The sequence below is a fragment of the Rissa tridactyla genome, chromosome 23 (assembly GCF_028500815.1).
Source record: "Rissa tridactyla isolate bRisTri1 chromosome 23, bRisTri1.patW.cur.20221130, whole genome shotgun sequence".
NCBI lineage: Eukaryota > Metazoa > Chordata > Aves > Charadriiformes > Laridae > Rissa > Rissa tridactyla.
In genome coordinates, this window is record NC_071488.1 from 445,109 (window position 1) to 462,652 (window position 17,544).

The 17,544-nt window shown below is 55.8% G+C and overlaps 1 protein-coding gene across 1 annotated transcript; it reads right to left on the bottom strand.

Annotated features, from left to right (window-relative positions):
- Positions 1–1,003: 1,003 nt before the first annotated feature.
- Positions 1,004–8,266, bottom strand: LOC128900970 (sperm-associated antigen 4 protein-like). The gene is made up of 10 exons (XM_054182673.1): positions 8,229–8,266; positions 8,039–8,103; positions 7,402–7,447; positions 7,052–7,148; positions 6,456–6,540; positions 5,771–5,883; positions 5,199–5,366; positions 4,740–4,829; positions 2,544–3,945; positions 1,004–2,171 (listed from the first exon to the last, which is right to left on the bottom strand). The coding sequence occupies exons 1-9, from the start codon at positions 8,264–8,266 to the stop codon at positions 3,814–3,816; spliced, it is 834 nt and encodes a 277-aa protein (XP_054038648.1). The 3' UTR covers positions 1,004–2,171; positions 2,544–3,813.
- Positions 8,267–17,544: the final 9,278 nt, after the last annotated feature.

A 17,544-nucleotide genomic window follows, 5' to 3' on the forward strand; every position in this document is an offset into this window, starting at 1 on the left:
CGACTCCTCCCCGCCGCGCCCCTCTCCCTGCACGGTGGCGCTTTAGCACAGGAGTGGCCATTGGGAGCGTTCCGGGAGTGGTGGCAGCATTAGGGGCATTTCAGGAGCCGGGCACCAAGGGCCAATTTGTGGCGCGCGCAGCCATTGGCTTCACTTGTGGGAGAGAAGTGGGGAAATATTTATTAACATAAACCAGCGATTTAACAAAGTCAGCGGTGAATGTGGCAGCGCTTTACGAGACAGGCCGCGGAGGTGATCCGAGGGCGGGAGCCCCTCTGCTGTGGGGACAGGCTGAGAGAGCTGGGGGGGTTCAGCCTGGAGAAGAGAAGGCCCCGGGGAGACCTTAGAGCCCCTTCCAGTCCCTGAAGGGGCTCCAGGAGAGCTGGAGGAGCTGTTTGCGAGGGCACAGAGCCACAGCACGAGGGGCAATGGCTTTAAACTAGAGCAGGGCAGGTTTAGATCAGACATTAGGAAGAAGCTCTTTACACTGAGGGTGGTGAGACACCGGCCCAGGTTGCCCAGAGAGAGGGTGGAGGCCCCATCCCTGGAGACATCCAAGGCCAGGCTGGATGAGGCTCTGAGCAACCTGATCTAGTTGAAGACGTCCCTGCTCACTGCCGGGGGTTGGACGAGATGGCCTTTAAGGGTCCCTTCCAATCCAACACATTCCATGACTCTGTGACGCGCTGGAAGGGCACACTTGGTTATTTACTGCACAGGGGCCAGGGTCAGACCAGCCGTCAGGGAGACCTTCCCGTTGGGTCCCGGGGCTCAGAAAGGACCCCCCGGGCTTTCTGAACCCCTCCTCAGGGAGGAGTCGAGTACCATTGACCAGACGCTCAGTCCCTGGGTGTAACAGTTCCCCTCTTTGAGACTTCCAAAGGTCACTCTTTGGGGGTCTCACCTAAATCAGATGGTTATAATATTTTCAACTTTCAGGATTACAGAGACGAGCTGAAGCAAAGAAATAAACTCAACAGCAGATGGTCCTGTAGAGCAGGTATTCTTTATTAGCAGCGCTGCGGTCGCACTGGGGATTTTCCACCATAAGTGCTCCCACAATGATCTTATTCTGAGCCGTTTATATTTACAAAATTGTTAGGTATTCATTCGTTTTCCCTAAATCATTAACATAAGCACGCCCCCTCCCAGAACCAATTGCACAATCATGAGGCAAGTTATTTCGCGAATCACAGTCGTTCTGGTGGTCATTTACTTCATCTGGTGGTCGTATCTTCCTCTCCGTCAGTTGCCCTCCAGATGAACTTTCCTCTTCAGCAATCCTCGATGCATGCCTGCTATTGATTTGTTTACGTAGGTGACTTATTACTACCTGTTTTGCAACGCTTCCCTAAACCATCACCTAAAGCCATCACCTTGACAGGCTGCAGGATCGAGCCTTGGTTACTGACTCCAGGGCACGCGTTTTTCCAATGTCCTCGCTCTTTGCAGATCGCGCACTGAGCTTCTGCTAAACGAGTTCCTTCCCAGCTCTTCTGTAGCCTCCTCTACTTCCCTGGGCCCCGTTCGTTCTTCCCGGAGCAACTCCCGTCAATGCGGCAATTAATCTCCCTTCTCTTTGATTCTCCCTCTCCTTTTCTCTGTTATTCTAGACGGTCCAAGCTACTTACACCAATGTTCCCAAGTCCCTCGAATCTTCTCCTTCTAACTTTTGGAGTTTCTTTTGTACATCCGGGGCAGATTGTCCCATAAAAATAGAGGCCAATTGCCCAGCCTCCTCCGACTTCTCGGGGTCCACGTTCGTGTATTTCCTAGCAGTATTCTTTACTCGTTCCATAAATGCAGGTGGCGATTCATTTGGTTCTTGTTTAACCTCATACGATTTTGACCAATTAATGGCTTTTGGCGTAGCATGTCTCATTCCGAATAACCGTCTCTGATATCTGGTTATCGCCCACAATCCTTCTGCCACTCTGGGTGGTTTCTTAAAGTGAAAAACAAATCTACATACAGTACTTCATCCCATTTGTTTTCCCTGCTACAAAATAACATAAGCTGTAAAATTGTATTCTATTTTAAAGTCCCATTTCTTGTCCATTTTTCTTGATCTTCTGAAGTACATAACGGCCACCAATTGTTACAATATTCAATCAGCTGCTTTCTCGTGAGCGGGTCCCCTCCTATTTGTTTCCAACGCTTCAGTATACAACCTAAAGGAGACGTTTTCAAAATTCCCCCTTCCGCCAAGGGCTTGCTACCCATTATGGGATAGTACTAGTAGAACGAACAACACAAAACACAAAGAAAATGACAACTGAACATAGCGCTTATAACACAAGACAAAATAACAAAACCTTAGGGCCTGAACCTTTTATACCAGACCTTTGCTCTTGGTGCGGCCCTTCCCCGCCTGGTGTTGAGGACAATACCTTTACGCTTATCAGCCGCGTTTCTCACAGGCTTTCATCCGGTGAGACCAACTCCTTCCCTTAGGTACCTTTACAGCCCAACCCTGCGAGACTTATGCCTCGCCTTATGGACAGGCAACCCTTAATATCCCTTAAAGAAAAGAATGCCTTCACCTTTCCAGGGGCCTTGCTCGGAGCTCTTTGGTCCGGGGATCGGAGGTTCTCCCTGAGAATCCCTCGGTGCCGGATGGAGGCCCTGCAATTCCAAGGATCTGTCGAGATTCAGAGGCAGAGTCCCATCTGGGTCGCCAGAAACTGTCACCGAAATCGGGAATGAACTTCTTAACACCGATGTAGTCTTAAGAAGCAGGCATTCTTTTATTCAGCACCAGGGACGTGGGGGATCTCTCCACCTGACATGTCCACTGAATGTGAGATTCACAGAGACTTACATCCATACAGAATATGCGTGGTCGTTACATGTCTCAGCACTCATTGCCACGTTCATTACATTTCCAGAACTCATCTCCATATTCACATCCCCTTGGCACATGCACGTTAACTCTGTTAGGGGCTTCATGGTAGGTCTTGGGTGGTTCCTAGTGGTGTACGGTGGCTGGTTTGAGCTGATAATAGAGGAATCTCTTTGTGTGGACTGGGGAAGATAAATGCAGCAGCTTTTGCAACTCCCCCATTTATTTTGCGAGCTTGTTATCGGTCCCTCCAGTCTCTTCGGGGATGTGGTATTCTTCGCTGTTTGTTCTTCACAAGGAGCTACGTTTACCTATTTACCAGACTCAGTCCCTGGTTGTAACCCCGCTGTGTGAGCCGATGCGGGCAGGACGCAGGAACAACCACAAAACCACGGATGAAAGGCAAAGAACAAGTTTCTTCTCGATACCTCACAGACCAGGGAATCTCCGAAGCAACACCCGGGCAGAGGCACGGAAGCAGGGACTGCGGGCACCGTGGAGTGAGAGAGAGTCCTTGTTAGCAAGAGCCCTTGGCAGCGAGAGAGTCCTTGTGAGCAAGAGCACGCACGGACTCCCTGTTCTGCCTGGCATTTAAAGGGTTCAAACAGGCATCGTTTTCCCACTGTGCTTTGATCTTCTTCAGCACCAGGCCAGGATTCTCAAGTGGCTGGATAAGGTGTCCCTGAGTCCATCACAGGTTTATGTTATCGAAGTGCAAGTGTTTTTCTTGCAAGCGTCCGAGACTGAATAACAATTAGTGTGATATGTGTGTTTTCCAGCACCCAGGTGTGAGTCACTTGAGCGTATTAACAATCCTCCTCGCCGATCTTCTGTTGCTTTCCCACGACTGCCCTCCCTGCAATGGACCTTATTGTGCACCCAACTTAGGAGACAAATCTACACCAATCTGAGTCGCAGCAACATTATTCTTTTTCTTCTTTTTTATGTTTGTCCTTTTTCTGTCTCTGGTTTCAGTTGAAGCTGTTTGGTTTTGCCATCTTCCCATGAACCTGCACTCGGTAAATGCATGTGTACTTTGGGTTTCCCCAGTTGCTCTTCACAAGGAGTTTGAGATAGGAGAAGGCTCTGGGATGCGGGGCGTTCTGCGAGGAAAAGAGGGAAGAGGAATCGGAGGTGTTAAGAGCCACAATGCAGTCAAGGTATCTCCCCCCACCAGCCCTGCTCCTGCTCAGGAACAAGCTCCTGACAGTGGGTGGGAGCGGCTGTGGAAACCTGAGGCTGGCTCTGGTAGCGGGGTGCTGGGGAGGCTGGGGACACGGGGAGGGGGAAGGCACCTGGCACCCTCTGCATGGGCCCGGCTGGGGCTCAGCCTCCCTCCCCTCTGCCCCTTCCCTCTGCGCCTCGCTCTGTGCCGGCAGAGAGGCCGGGGAGGTGCTCCTTTGCGTGGGGCAGCTGGTGTGACACCCCCCCGAGCTCCCGCTGTCTGCTCTGCCCGCTTTCCTGCGGGCAGGCGTGAGAGCAGCGGGAGAGAAGGGGCATGCTATGCTGGGAGGAGAGGACACCGTCCAGCCTGCCAGCAGGCCACGGGATGGAGCCAGGGTGCTGCCCGACGGCTTTCTCCAACGGGCGTCCCTGTTTCTCCACGGCACAAAGACGTTGCTCGGGTGCAGTGGCTGCGTGTGCAGCGGGCTCTGCTGAAGGCAGCCAGGGATCTCTTGGGACTCATGCTCCCACGGGCCTGACCTTGCCCTCACTGTCCTTTTGCTAGCACCACCGCGTGCCACTCAGCCCTCCCAACCCCACCAGCTCTCTCCTGGCGGTGACCCAGGCCCCCTCTGCCCAGGGAGAAAGCATTCACGCTCCTCCTGCCATGGCCCTGCAGGCAAACCTGCTTTGCTCCCTGGCATCTTCCCCCAACACCGTGCGTGCATCGCACCTTCAGAGGGAAGGTCTGAATGGCCTCTTTTGCCACATCGTACATGAAGGTCACCAGGAGAGTTTCCTCTTCTCCGTCCACATCCACTCCCTGTGGGGCAAAGCACAAGGAGAGCAGCTCAGACTCGTCCCGACAAAGAGGGAACGTAGGTGCTGGGTCAGCCCTGTTACCTACCCACCCTCCCCTGGGGCTCTAGCCCTAGTCTAGCACTGGTTACGGTGGAGCTCAGGCTCCGCTTGAGTTTTAGTCAAGAACCCTGAGCTGCTTGGCCAGAACAAGTCTTAAGAGGGAGGAGACCTCTAGAGCCCTTAGGAGGAGACTCCTAGAGCCTCACCAGGGCCCTGCAGTGCTCAGGAGACCGGGACTCCAACCTCAGAGGAGGCACAAAAGCAAGGAAGACCCTGTCATGGCTTTCCCCCAGGACCAGATCCGCACCAGAAGCACCCAGCAGAGACTTACAAAGACAGCGATGTCCCTGGGGGCGCTGGTGACGGTCCCAGATGGAGAGACTTCTTTGGAGATGTGCTGCACAGTGATGGCAGTCAGGTGGACTCGCGCTGGCAACCTGATGACCACCTGGCCCTGACGCCCTGGGAAAGGCCAGCAGTTTCCCGGGGAAACATCCGGCTGCAACCAGAAAGCCAGAGCAATGAAGCGTGAGAGAGTGTTGGGGCCAAGACAACTGCCCACGTAGCTTGAAGCGTAGGCACCGGTGTGTCTGTGGGGTCTATTTCAGCTTGAAAATGAGGTGTGTGTGAGGAAGTGGACAGAAGCAGGAGGCCTCCTTCCCTGACCGACCTTTGCCAGGGCTGTCAGTATTATGGAGCAGAGGAGAACAGCGGTTACGAAACCATTCTAGTCAGGGCCTTGCAGAAACACATCCCTGCCCAGGGGCTCTGCAGGGCACCCCCCACCTCTCGCCTCCCACCCCCAAGACGGCGCAACACTGGACCGAAGGGAGAGCCCTGAGGTCAGTCTCCAACTTCACAGGAAGAAAGGAAAGAATTTCCTCTCGATTTCTGCTACAATACCTGCAAAATGCGATCGGGACTGCGGGGAGTGCAAAAGAACTCAATAAACCTCCAGAACCAGTCCTTTTTGCAGGTGTAGGTCTCCGAAGTTCTCTGCAGGTCAATGCTGGCACCTGCAGGGAGGGGAAAGCAGAGGACTGCAAGAGGCCACAGACGAGGAGGGCTTGGTGCTCAGACACTATTTCTGACACCGCCAGCCAGCTGCGCCTCTGTCAGTCCTGTCCTCGTCCCAGGCTGGTGGGCTGCCCAGCTGCCCAGCCGCGCAGGGGAATGAGGGCGGCCACGTGCCTGGTGACTGCTGCACTCCCAGCGCCAGCAGGAGAAGGTCTGAGGGTTCTGGGAGACACACGGTGCCCACGTGAATGGCAGCAGACCCAAGCTGAGGGCTTGCTGCGTGGGCAGCCAAGGACGGCCCGGCCATCTCCTTTTCCAATGCCGAGGAGAGGAAGAGAGCCCCTCCGTCCGCACAGGAACACGTGCGGGGGCAGCGCCAGAGGCAGCATGAGGATGCCGAGGGCAGGGTTGGGAGGGAGTCTGAGAGAGCTGCTCTGCCACAGCCTTGCCCTGGGACCCCCCAAGCATTTCAGCTCCCCCACTTTGGAGAGCAGCGCCTGGAGCGCAGGCGCCTTTGGGGAGGGCTGCAGACAAGCGCAGGGCAAGGAGACGGGGCTGCTTGTGTCCATACCAGAGCTTTGCAGGGCCCAGTCAGACATCTCCACGTAGGCTTCCAAAGCCCTCTCAGATGCTGCCTGCTTCATTTCCTCGACTTCCTGGGAACGCCATAAACAAACAGAGAAAAGGAGCACATCAACGTTCAGCGTGGCTACTAGCGCCCGGAGCGGCAAAGGGCCACTGTCAGAAAGGCAAGGCAAACCCTCTCCACGGAGCTGCAGGACTGAGGAACAGTGTCTGTGTCCACAGCCATGGCCACGGCCCCGAGGTGGGTTGATGAGGGTCCCCACACCCTCGTCCCCATCCTCCACACTCTCCAGGGCAGGTGGAAGGTGGACTCAAGCCCTGCCAGCGATGGCTGGCCCCCCGTGAGCGTGCCTGGGTCCCACCCCTGCCTGAGGAGCCCAGCCAGAGCAGCCAGAGGTGCTGGCGTGCCAAGGGAGTCCTGCGCTGCCTGAAGCGGCCGGTGAAAGTGGGGCCGGAGAAGGGCCTGTGCAGCCCAGGAGGCCCCTGGGGCAAAGGCTGGCTGACTGCAGTCAGCAGTCCCACACACCCACAGCCCCAAGGGCTTCTGCCCAGCCAAGCCTCCTTCCCCACACGCCGCAGCACCTGCTTCACGCTGCTGATCTCTGCCCTCAGCCGAGCCACCTCCTCCAGCATTAGCTGCATCTTTTGAGTTTGCTGCGCCATTAAAACCGGGCAGTTCCTGCAGGAACCAGGAAAGCAGATGTTGTCAGAGAGCTGCCCACCCCACTGGGAGCCTCTGAGCTCAGCAAGGAGGAGAGACACACGTGCGTTCCCTGCTTTGCCAGCGCTTCCCTTCCGCACCAGCTGGCGCAAGAGGCAAAGGCAGGAAGGGCCGTGCGGGAGCCCCGGCTCTCAGGCAAATGGGTGCAGGGACACGAGGTCGTCTGACCCTTCTGCACAGACCCAATTCCAGCCCAGGAAACATCGCTTACCACAGGGGCTTCAGGCCTGGCAGCGAGGTCCCGCAGTAAACAGCAGCTGCAATTCACATCAGCAAGAGACAGTTATTTTACCGGGGGTGCTGGCGATGCCTGCAGTGGCGTTGTCTGTCCCTGTTGCCTTGGGGCTGGGGCAGCAGGTGAGCTGAGGAGGTGGGGGACGTGGGGTGCAGGGAGAGGACACACCTCTGACCGGGGGCCATCAGCCTGGGCTTGAGCGGACTGCGCAGCCGTGATCTTCAGGTGTGCTCGGTGCCCCAGAGCTATTCCCCATTTCCCCTCACTGCCCCAGTGAGCACCGAGACCAGGCTGCTGGGCGAGGAGAGGTACCTCTCCATCGGTCCCCCTGCACGGCCCCTGCCCTCTGGGAATCCCCAGGTCAGGCTTGCAAGAGCTACCCCCGTCTCTCGCAGAGGTGCCGACTAAGTGAGCCCTGTGGTCCGGTAGGCAGGGCAGCAGTGTGACTGGGAGGCTACCAGTCTTACTGGGAGCCCAGAAGGCAGTCCCACTCAAGGACTTGCTTGGGAAGCACTTGGGCCACGGGAGTTTCCGCACATACTGGCCCAAAAGGAAAGGTGGCGTCCAGCCCAGCCAGGCTGTCGCTCTCAGATGGTTGCTCATGAAAACTCACCAAGAGCCAGGGGGAGCAACAAGACGACTTGCAAGAACGCCTTCTTCTGCAGGGCCATCTTTTGCCTGAAAAAGAGGGAGTCCTGGTGCTGTCATGATCCAAGCCTTGGACAAACCCCTTCACAGGCGGATTTCCCTTTTCAGGCCAAACAGACACCGTTTTGGAAGCCTGCTGCTGACAGAGAACTGACAGAGCAGCGTCCAGCAGGAACACGATTTCTGTCCACATCGTTCAACGCTGCCGGCAGCTCTTCCCCAAAGGAAGGTCTCCAGGAAGATCATCCCAGGAAGCAAAGACGTCGAGCACACGAAGAGTGCTTTCCAGCAGTCTTTCTGGTGCGGACCTTGCTCTCCCTCTGGCTGAGGAAGCAGGCCTGTTCTCCCTTGCCATCACACACATCCCTCTTAGGGCAAGTGTTTTCCCGCAGAGCTGGGAAGCGCAGGAGCCTTGTCCGCCTTTCCTCCCAGAGGCCTCCACAGACCGGCGTGGTCTCTTGCCTGAGCTGGGGAAAACCCTTGCCCTGCGGAGGCTTGGCTCTGCACCCGAGCGTCTGGCTACGGGGCAGTTTGTCCTGCCGCAGCCAAAGCTTGGGGCTGCAGCAAATGGCTGCCGAGGGGCTTTGCTCTTGGCTCCCCTGAGAATGGCCACAGCACGAGCAGCGCCCAAGCTGAGGCGCCCCACTGGGAGCCCCGGGCTGCTGGCTGGGGAGCACCCTCTGCTCTGCCCTTTGCTGGTACCGGCCCTCAGACACCCCTGTTCTACCCCCCATCCGCAGCAGAAACATGTCGTACGTACGCGGCCAAGAGGCACATGCTCAGCAGATGTCTCCACAGAGAGACCAGGGCAACAGCCAGAAGGCAAGGAAGGCTGAAGACCGTCCCTGGGCAAAGAAACCAGAGAAAAGTTAAGCCTGCCCCTTGAGATCTCTTCTCTAGGATGCCCAGCCAGGCATATTTCAGCTCCCTGTGGGGAGGTGGGCACCGAGTCCCAGGCACTCCCTCCCTGGGGCAAAGAGCAGGGCAGCCTACACTGGACAAGGGGATGGAATGCACCCTCACTAAGTTTGCAGATGACACCAAGTTGGGTGGGAGTGTCGACCTGCTTGAGGGTAGAAAGGCGTTGCAGAGGGATCTGGACAGGCTGGATCGATGGGCTGAAGGCCAATGGCATGAGGTTCAACAAGGCCAAGTGCCAGGTCCTGCACTTGGGTCGCAACAACCCCATGCAGCACTACAGGCCTGGGGAGGAGTGGCTCGAAAGCTGCCCGGCAAAAAAGGACCTGGGGGTGTTGGTCGACAGACGGCTGACTATGAGCCAGCAGTGTGCCCAGGTGGCCAAGAAGGACAACAGCATCCTGGCCTGTGTCAGGAGCAGTGTGGTGAGTACGACTAGGGCAGTGAACACTCCCCTGTACTCAGCACTGGTGAGGCCCCACCTCAAGTGCTGTGGCCAGTTTTGGGCCCCTCCCCACAAAAAAGACATTGAGACACAGAGAAGGGCAACGGAGCCGGTGAGGGGTCTGGAGCACAAGTCTTGTGAGGGGCGGCTGAGGGAGCTGGGGCTGTTTAGCCTGGAGAAAAGGAGGCTGAGGGGAGACCTCACTCTCTGCAACTCCCTGAAAGGAGGGTGTAGAGAGGTGGGGGTCGGTCTCTTCTCCCAAGTAACGGGCCATAGGACAAGAGGAAACGGCATCAAGTTGTGCCAAGGGAGGTTTAAACTGGACATTAGGAAAAATTTTTACACAGAAGGGGTTATTAAACATTGGAACAGGCTGCTCAGGGGAGTGGTTGAGGCACCATCCCTGGGGGTGTTTAAAAGACGCGTAGACATAGTGCTTAGTGATGAATTTTGTCATAGTTAGGTTGATGGTTGGACTAGATGGTCTGAAAGGTCCCTTCCAACCTAGGCAATTCTATGATTCTACGATTCTCCTGCCACGTGTGACAACTGGCCAGAGCTCTGGCACAGCGCGGCTCTCCACGTTCACCCCGGAGGACTTTGGAGCAAGCAGCAGTGCTGAGCTTACTTGCGATTTCTGTGGCCTTGTCGCGCCCCTCGGCAGGCCCTTGAGCGGCTGAGCCGGCAGGTGAAGGGCGCATCACCAGCTCCACGCCAGCGCTCGGGTCCCTGTGGGAGGACAAAGACAAATGCCGGCTGCCCACCGTCCCCAGGCCGCGGGAGCTGAGGCGGGGAGGAGTAGCCTGAGCGGAGGCCCCTGCCAGAGGAAGGGCTGTCCCAGCAGCAGCGAGAGCGGGCAGCAGGGCTGGGGTCCCCCTCCTTTCCCCACCCTTTGCGGGACAGGCCTGCCCCGGGAGAAGAGGAGGCGAGCTGGCAGCAGCAGTCCCCCGCCCCGGGAAGCCCGCCCGGCAGCGCAGCCCCGTTCTCACCCTGCCGGCCGTTGGTTTCCCTTGGTCCCCAAGGAGCCTTTGGAGGCCCCTGGGCGTCTTCTCCGAGGGGCCTTTCTCCTCGCCATCTCGGGCAAAGGCAGGCTCCCCGCTGAGCCCCAGCAGCGTGTCCTGTCCCCAAAACCAGCTCCAGCAGCAGCCTCTCGCCGCAGCCAGCAGGAGCCTGTCCAGGGCCGCAGCCACAGGGCAACTGTGGGCTCCTGCCCCACACGCCTCAGCGCTGTGCAGGCAGCCAGCTGTGACCTCACAGTGGTGTCACCTCTGACGTCATGCTGGGGCTGCCCAGGGCTGAGCAGGGCGGGGAGACCCTGTGCTCCTTCCTTCTCCTTGCGGGATATTAATTGTTCAGCATAAATACATACGTTTTAAGTAGAATAAATGATTTAGGATTATCATTCGGTGTGATTTGTGCTGCTTGCTTAGCTCTACTTAGCATGAGGTGCTGGATTTGCTGAAACCTTTAGGCTGGAAAAGAATCCAATGAGATGTTAGAAGACACCAGACCAAAAATCATCACCATTGGCCCCCTCCTTGCTGTGCTTCTGGAAGTCTCCAGGGAATGTCCTGCAGTGATCTGCAGCTGTGAGCAGCCCTCAGCCACGCAGAACCCTCTCAGCAGCAGGACCTTGCCCCGCCGGGGGATGCTCCTTCCATGCAGAACTTCTCCCCACAGTGATGTGGTGGGCTTCCCAGGCAGGCTGAGAGCTGACCCTGGCAGGTGGCAGAGTCCCTGCCCCGGCACACAGACCCCTGGGGTGCAGGGAGCCTGCTCTGAAGGACAGCCCTGGGCACCCCTGGCTGCACACCCACCTTCACAGCTATTCAAAGTGCCTGACAAGAGCTCCCACATGTACAGATCCCGTAAGCTGTGGCTGTGCCAGCTTTAGGAGATGCCTCCAGCAACTCCGCCTGCAGTGCCCTGCACCCGCAGACTTACCCTGTCAAGGGCTGCAAAGATTTCTCCTCCAGTGAGCTCTCAGTCGTCCTCCCAATCCTGACACCTTCAAGCTCTCTCTCTGCCTTGCTCATCTCCCTGAGACACCCTGGCAGTGCCCCCAGCCCTGCTGCGCTTGGCAGAGGAGCTGCTCCTGGGCAGAGCTGTCTCTCTGCAGCGCTGCCCGCTTGCCGTGAGCTCCCTCCATCCCAGGAGCCCAGCCCAGCTCAGACGCAGAGGACCAGCCCAAGGAGTTTTAATGACCCCTCTGGTGGGTTCGAGGCCGAGTCCGTGAACGTCAGACGCTGCGAGGAAGTTGAAGGAACCTCTCAAGGAGTCAAAGTCGGGTTCAAACTCCAAAGTTTCTTGTGGTGTTGATGGGTCCCACTGAGGAATTGCCCCCAGGGTCCGGTTACAGCAGAAAACTGGAGGCAGCGATGGCAGGTCGGGAAAAGCAAGTTGAAGGTGACTCTGATGCTGGGTAAACGTGGATGTGTTTCATTAATGCAAAGGGCCAAGCCCTGACTCCATCGCCCAAAGGGCCAAGGCCTGACCCCCAGCCCCCAGGAAGGGAGATCCTCTCCCTCACTCCTTCCTCAGGGCTCTTCCTGGGACAGTGGGATGTGGAGATGTGCAATGCCAAGGGCAGGACTATGGTACGACACCTCCCAGGCTCCTGAGTATGGACAAGGAGGCAACGAGACCCCAGTGCTGGAAGGACTGGTTGTCTCAGAGGCATCAGTGGCAGAGACAACAGCCGTAGCCCAAGACATGAAGAGGCTGGCTCTGTTAGGGGACTTCCAGCTTTGCCACATCCCTCTATCTTCTCCACCACAGGCTGTCCTACGGTGTCCCATCACCTCTGCCTCTTTCCCTGCAGGCTGCAGTCATCCACCCGGCTGCCCCATCTTGCTGTCACCTTCCTTTGCTGAGATCTCTCCATCCTCCCTGGCTCTTCCTTGAAACACAAAGCCTTGGGCTGATCCAGACTCCTTCTGGGTGGCGTGTTGCACCACAGCACTGCCCTTGGAGTGACGTTTCTGTCTCCTCGTGGCCAGGCTGCACCTCCCCACCTGCATGTTGGGGAGTTCTTTCTTTCTCAGGCTGTTTTCCACTAGGAAGAAAAGCTCCACCAGCTCTGAAAGCACCCTTCCAGCACGCTCAGGCTCCTCCTATACCGTCCCCAGTCTCCAAACCACTGAGCCCAGGGCTCTCAGCCTCTAGATACTGGTCAAGTGCTTGAGGCCTCCAAACCCTGTCTTGGGAGATCTCTGGGCTCTCTCCACAGTGTTTGCAGATGAAATCACAGTGGTCATAGGCCAAGAAAGATGGAGTGAGACTTTTTACCAGGGCCTGTAATAGCAGAACAAGGGGCAATGGCTTTACACTGGAAGAGGTTATATTTAGGTTGGACATAAGGAAGAAATGCTTTATGATGAGCGTGGTGAGACCTTGGAACAGGTTGCCCAGAGCAGTTGTGGATGCCCCATCCCTGGAAGTGTCCAAGGTCAGGAGCTTGGAGCAACCTGAACTAGTGAAAGACGTCCCTCCTCACGGCAGGGGCTTGGACTAGATGATCTTTTAGGTCCCTTCCAACCCGAACCATTCTATGATGCTTGGATTCTAATATGCCCAACTCCTCCTGCACAAGGCTGCAAACACCTACATACACCATATAGGGATTTTCACCTGACCTAGTCTCCAACCCTTCCATAAAAAAGAAAGGATTGCCATTTCTAGGACAGAAGTTGCCATGTTTTCAGAGGAACAATTCAAAACCCAAAAGGAAAAAAAATCCTTCCAAGAAAGTCCTGACATAGTTGCATCAATTCAGTTAGTTAAGTGAGCCAATGGGAGAGCCTTGCCCGGTGACCTTGCCAACGGAAGAGGTTTTTTTTTCTTTCGGGGCCTGAGGCTCATGTTGGGACGCCAGAAAGTGCATTTGGGGACTGTGCAAGACTTGCCATGGGATGTCTAGGAAAGGACCAAAGGTTTGTAGACGAATGACCATGGGAAAATAGAGAGAAAAGGGCTGAAAGGAGATGGTCATGTGTAACCAGATGGCTGGTCAGGACACTTCCCTGGCTGTGCCCTGCAACGGATCACCGCAGCCTGCCCTGTTTTCTTAATACCTCCCTTTCCAAGAGCTTTGTGGGGCAAGGGAGATCTCTGCTCTATGCACAGATGGAGGTTCAAGTGCCAGCAACCGGAGTGGGAACCACAAGTCCTAAGTTCTTTTGTACTTTGGGGGACCAGCAACTGGTGAGACTGGCGGGTGTGCACTTAAGATTGGTGTGTATGGTAGTGGTTTAATCACAAGCAAACACCAAACAAGAGAAACCAGAGAGTAAAACACACCTGCGAGCAAGTCATTTTTGAGGGCCTAAGTCTGGACTGGACGCTAGAGAGACCAGAACGTCTGCAAGTTGGGTACTGGAGGAAGAAGGTAGCCCAGACCGCCTCCTAGAGAAACTGGGGGGTCACAGAATCATAGAATTGCTTAGGTTAGAAGGGACCTTTCACATCATCCAGTCCAACCATCCACCTAACACTGACAAAAACCATCACTAAACCATGTCGCTAAGCACTACGTCTACCCGTCTAATTTTAAATACCTCCAGGGATGGTGATTCCACCACTTCTCTGGGCAGCCTGTTCCAATGCTTAATAACCCTTTCAGTGTAAAAAATTTTCCTGACGTCCAATCTAAACGTCCCCTGGTGCAACTTGATGCCGTTTCCTCTTGTCCTGCCTTCCTACCCTTGGGCAGGTCGACACTCACACCCAACTTGGTGTCATCTGTGAACTTACTGAGGGGGCACTCGATCCCATCGTCCAGATCATTGATAAAGATTTTAAAGAGACTCGGCCCCCGTACTGAGCCCTGGGGAACACCACTTGTGACCGGCCGCCCACTGGATTGAGCTCCATTCACCACCACTCATTGGGCCCGGCTGTCCCAGCAGTTTTTCACCCAGCGAAGCGTACGCCCATCCAAGCCATGGGCAGCCAATTTCTCCAGGAGAACACTGTGGGAAACTGTGTCAAGAAGCTTTACTAAACTCCAGGTAAACAACATCCACAGCCTCTCCCTCATCCACTCAGCGGGTCACCTTGTTTTAGAAGGGGATCAGGATTGTCAAGCACGACCTGCCTTTCATGAACCCATGCTGACTGTGCCTGATCGCCTGGTTGTTCTTCATGTGCCACATAATGGCACTCAGGATGACCTGTTCCATAATCAGGATGATGTCTTCCAAGTTGCTCTTCCATGCGGATGATGTGGGAAGGGAGGTGCAATGACACGTGCAGAATGACAGCAGGACACCTCCCAGGCTCCCAGGTGGGGACGAGGAGGCCATCAGGCTCTTGTACTCCTTATAGGCATCAGTGGCAGAGGTGACAGTCACAGACACGGAGATTAAGACCTTGGATCTCTTGGGGGCTTTTCACATTTCAACAGCCCCACACTGTTGAAACCACCGCAGGCTGTCCTATTGTGTTCCACACCTGGGCATGTTCCCTGCAGGCTGCAGACGTCTCCCCTGCTTCTCCACCTTGCTCTCGCCTGAGCAACTCACTAAGCTTTCTGAAGTCTCGCCATCCTTCGGGGATATGTCTTTAGACACAAAGCCACGGGCTGATCCACATTCTTTCTGGATGGCCGCCTTTTCCACAGCACTGCCCTTGGAGTGACGTTTCTTTCTCCCGTTTCCTGTTTAAACCTCCCAAGCTACAAGTTCTGGCATTCTTTCTTTCTTTCTCATGTGGTCTCCCACGAAGAAGAAAAGCCCCATCATCTCTGAAACCGTCCTTCGAGCAACCCCTGTCCTGCCCAGAGCCTCTCCACCATGGGGCCAAAGAAGCCCACATTCCTCAGCCTCCCCACGCAGCGCATGTGCACTATACGCTGAACTACACCTGGGCAGACCTCCTCTGGGCACTCTCCAGTTCCTCCCCACTCCTCCAAAATGGGGAGCTGCACACAGGGGGACACTTTTCTTTGGGGGGCCACTCCAGTTCCCAGCACCTTCTCCTCAGGACCACTGCTCAGCACGTTAGGTCCCAGCGGGCTCTGATGCACCTTCCTCCCCCTCAGTGCAGGACCGGACACTTCTCCTTGTAAACTTCTGGAGGTTTCTCTTGGCCATATCCCAGAGTTTCTCACGGTTCCCCTGAAGTGAAGCTCCATTGCCCTGGAATGAAGATCCATTTGCTCGGCTGTCAATGTTTCTATGCTGATGGCTCACCCTGGTGGTGCTGTCTCTCACAAGATAACCTGAGGAGTTGCAGGCCACGATAGACAATTAAAGGAGGTACTAGGTCAATAGAATTTCCGACTCAAGTAGGAAGTACCGTGACAACCATCACCAAAATACCGGTGAGGGTATTGGTACGGTGCGCTGCCTGTATGGCAGACTACGTCAGTGGGAAATATAGACCTGTATAGACACACAGAGAAAATGGATCCCTCCAGGAGCTGGTTGTAGATGCTCTATCCAGAAGCCGGCCCCAGGATCTCCTCATCCCTCAGTTCCCCCCCACACAAACAAGCACACGCACACACAACTGCCTGTCTCCGGTATGGAAACACAAAACCCCTGAGGCTGGCAGGCAGCCAGCTTCCACCTCCTCTGTGCTTCCTCTTCAGGCTTGGGTTTTGTCAGCAGCTTCTTTCTCATCCACGCCGTCCTTTCTGAATGTCAAGGCGGGCCATTGTGGAGCGTGAAGAGGAGATCCTCAAGCAGCCCTCCGCACCCTGCTTCTCCGCAGGGCCGTATCCCACAGGATTCTTCCAAGCCAGTCCCCCAGCAGGCCAAAGCCTGCTCTCCAGACGTCTCCTGCTCTCGGCCTTTTTCCTTTCTCTCAGGAGCCTCAACTCTACCTTCTTAGCCCTGGCTTTTACATCCCTGACTAGCTGTTGCTTGTTTGTTGGTATGAAGTCTGGAGCAGACATTCACCCGCCACAAAGCTGCCAGTTTCCCAGGTTGTTCTGTCCTCTCCTGTTGACGCCTCAGCTCGCAGCCGAGTCTGTCTGTCCCCAGGCAGAGCTCCTTGCATTCCTGCTGCTGCCTCACAGAACGGGCCAGAGGAATGCCACAGAAATGATCGGAGGGATGGAACCCGTCTGGAGCAGAGAAGGCTCCGGGGAGACCTTCTTGCGGCCTTTCGGTTGTTACTTCAAAGTCGTCCCCTCTGAGACCTGCTGTCTGCACTCTGTGTCTCTCCTTGCTTGCTCCCCTGGGGAGCTGAGAACCCGCTACTTCATGGACACTGCAGCCAAGGCTGCCACTCCATTATCACAGCCCTGATCCTTTTTTCCCTGATTGCATGTAGGAGATCCAGGTGAGCATCACCTCTGTTGGCACATCTGGCAGCTGTGCTCAGAAGCCGGCCCCAGGAACCCACAGAAACTTCTGGGTCTGTTTGAACCCTGCAGTGTCCCCTCACCCAAAAGGGCTCACCGAATCTGCTGCCCGACCCCTAGAGGATCTCCATTCCCCCAGGAAGCTCCTACGCTGAGGGCATCCCCCTCCTGATCTTAGAATCACAGAATCTTCATGGTTGGAAAAGACCTTGGAGATCATCGAGTCCAACCAAACAACCTACAATCTCTGTCACTAGCGCATGCCCTGAAGTGCCACATCTAGATGTTTCTTAAACACCTCTAGGGATGGTGACTCAACCACCTCCCTGGGCAGGCTGTTCCAGTGCCTGACCACTCTTGCAGTAAAGTCATTCTTCCTAATATCTAACCTAAACCTCCCCTGCCGCAAGTTCAGGCCATTTCCTCTGGTCCTGTCATTATTCCCCTGGGAGAAGAGGCCAACCCCCACCTCTCTCCACCCTCCTTTCAGGGAGTTGTAGAGGGCAATGAGGTCTCCCCTCAGCCTCCTCTTCTCCAAGCTAAACATGCCCAGCTCCCTCAGCCTCTCCTCATATGCCCTGGTCTCCAGACCCCTCACCAGCCTGGTAGCTCTCCTCTGGACACGCTCCAGCACCTCAATGTCCCTCTTGTCCAGAGGGGCCCAGAACTGAACACAGCACTCGAGGTGGGGCCTCACCAGTGCCGAGTACAGAGGCACCATCACTTCCCTGCTCCTGCTGGCCACGCTATTCCTGATAGAAGCCAGAATGCTGTTGGCCCTCTTGGCCACCTGGGCACA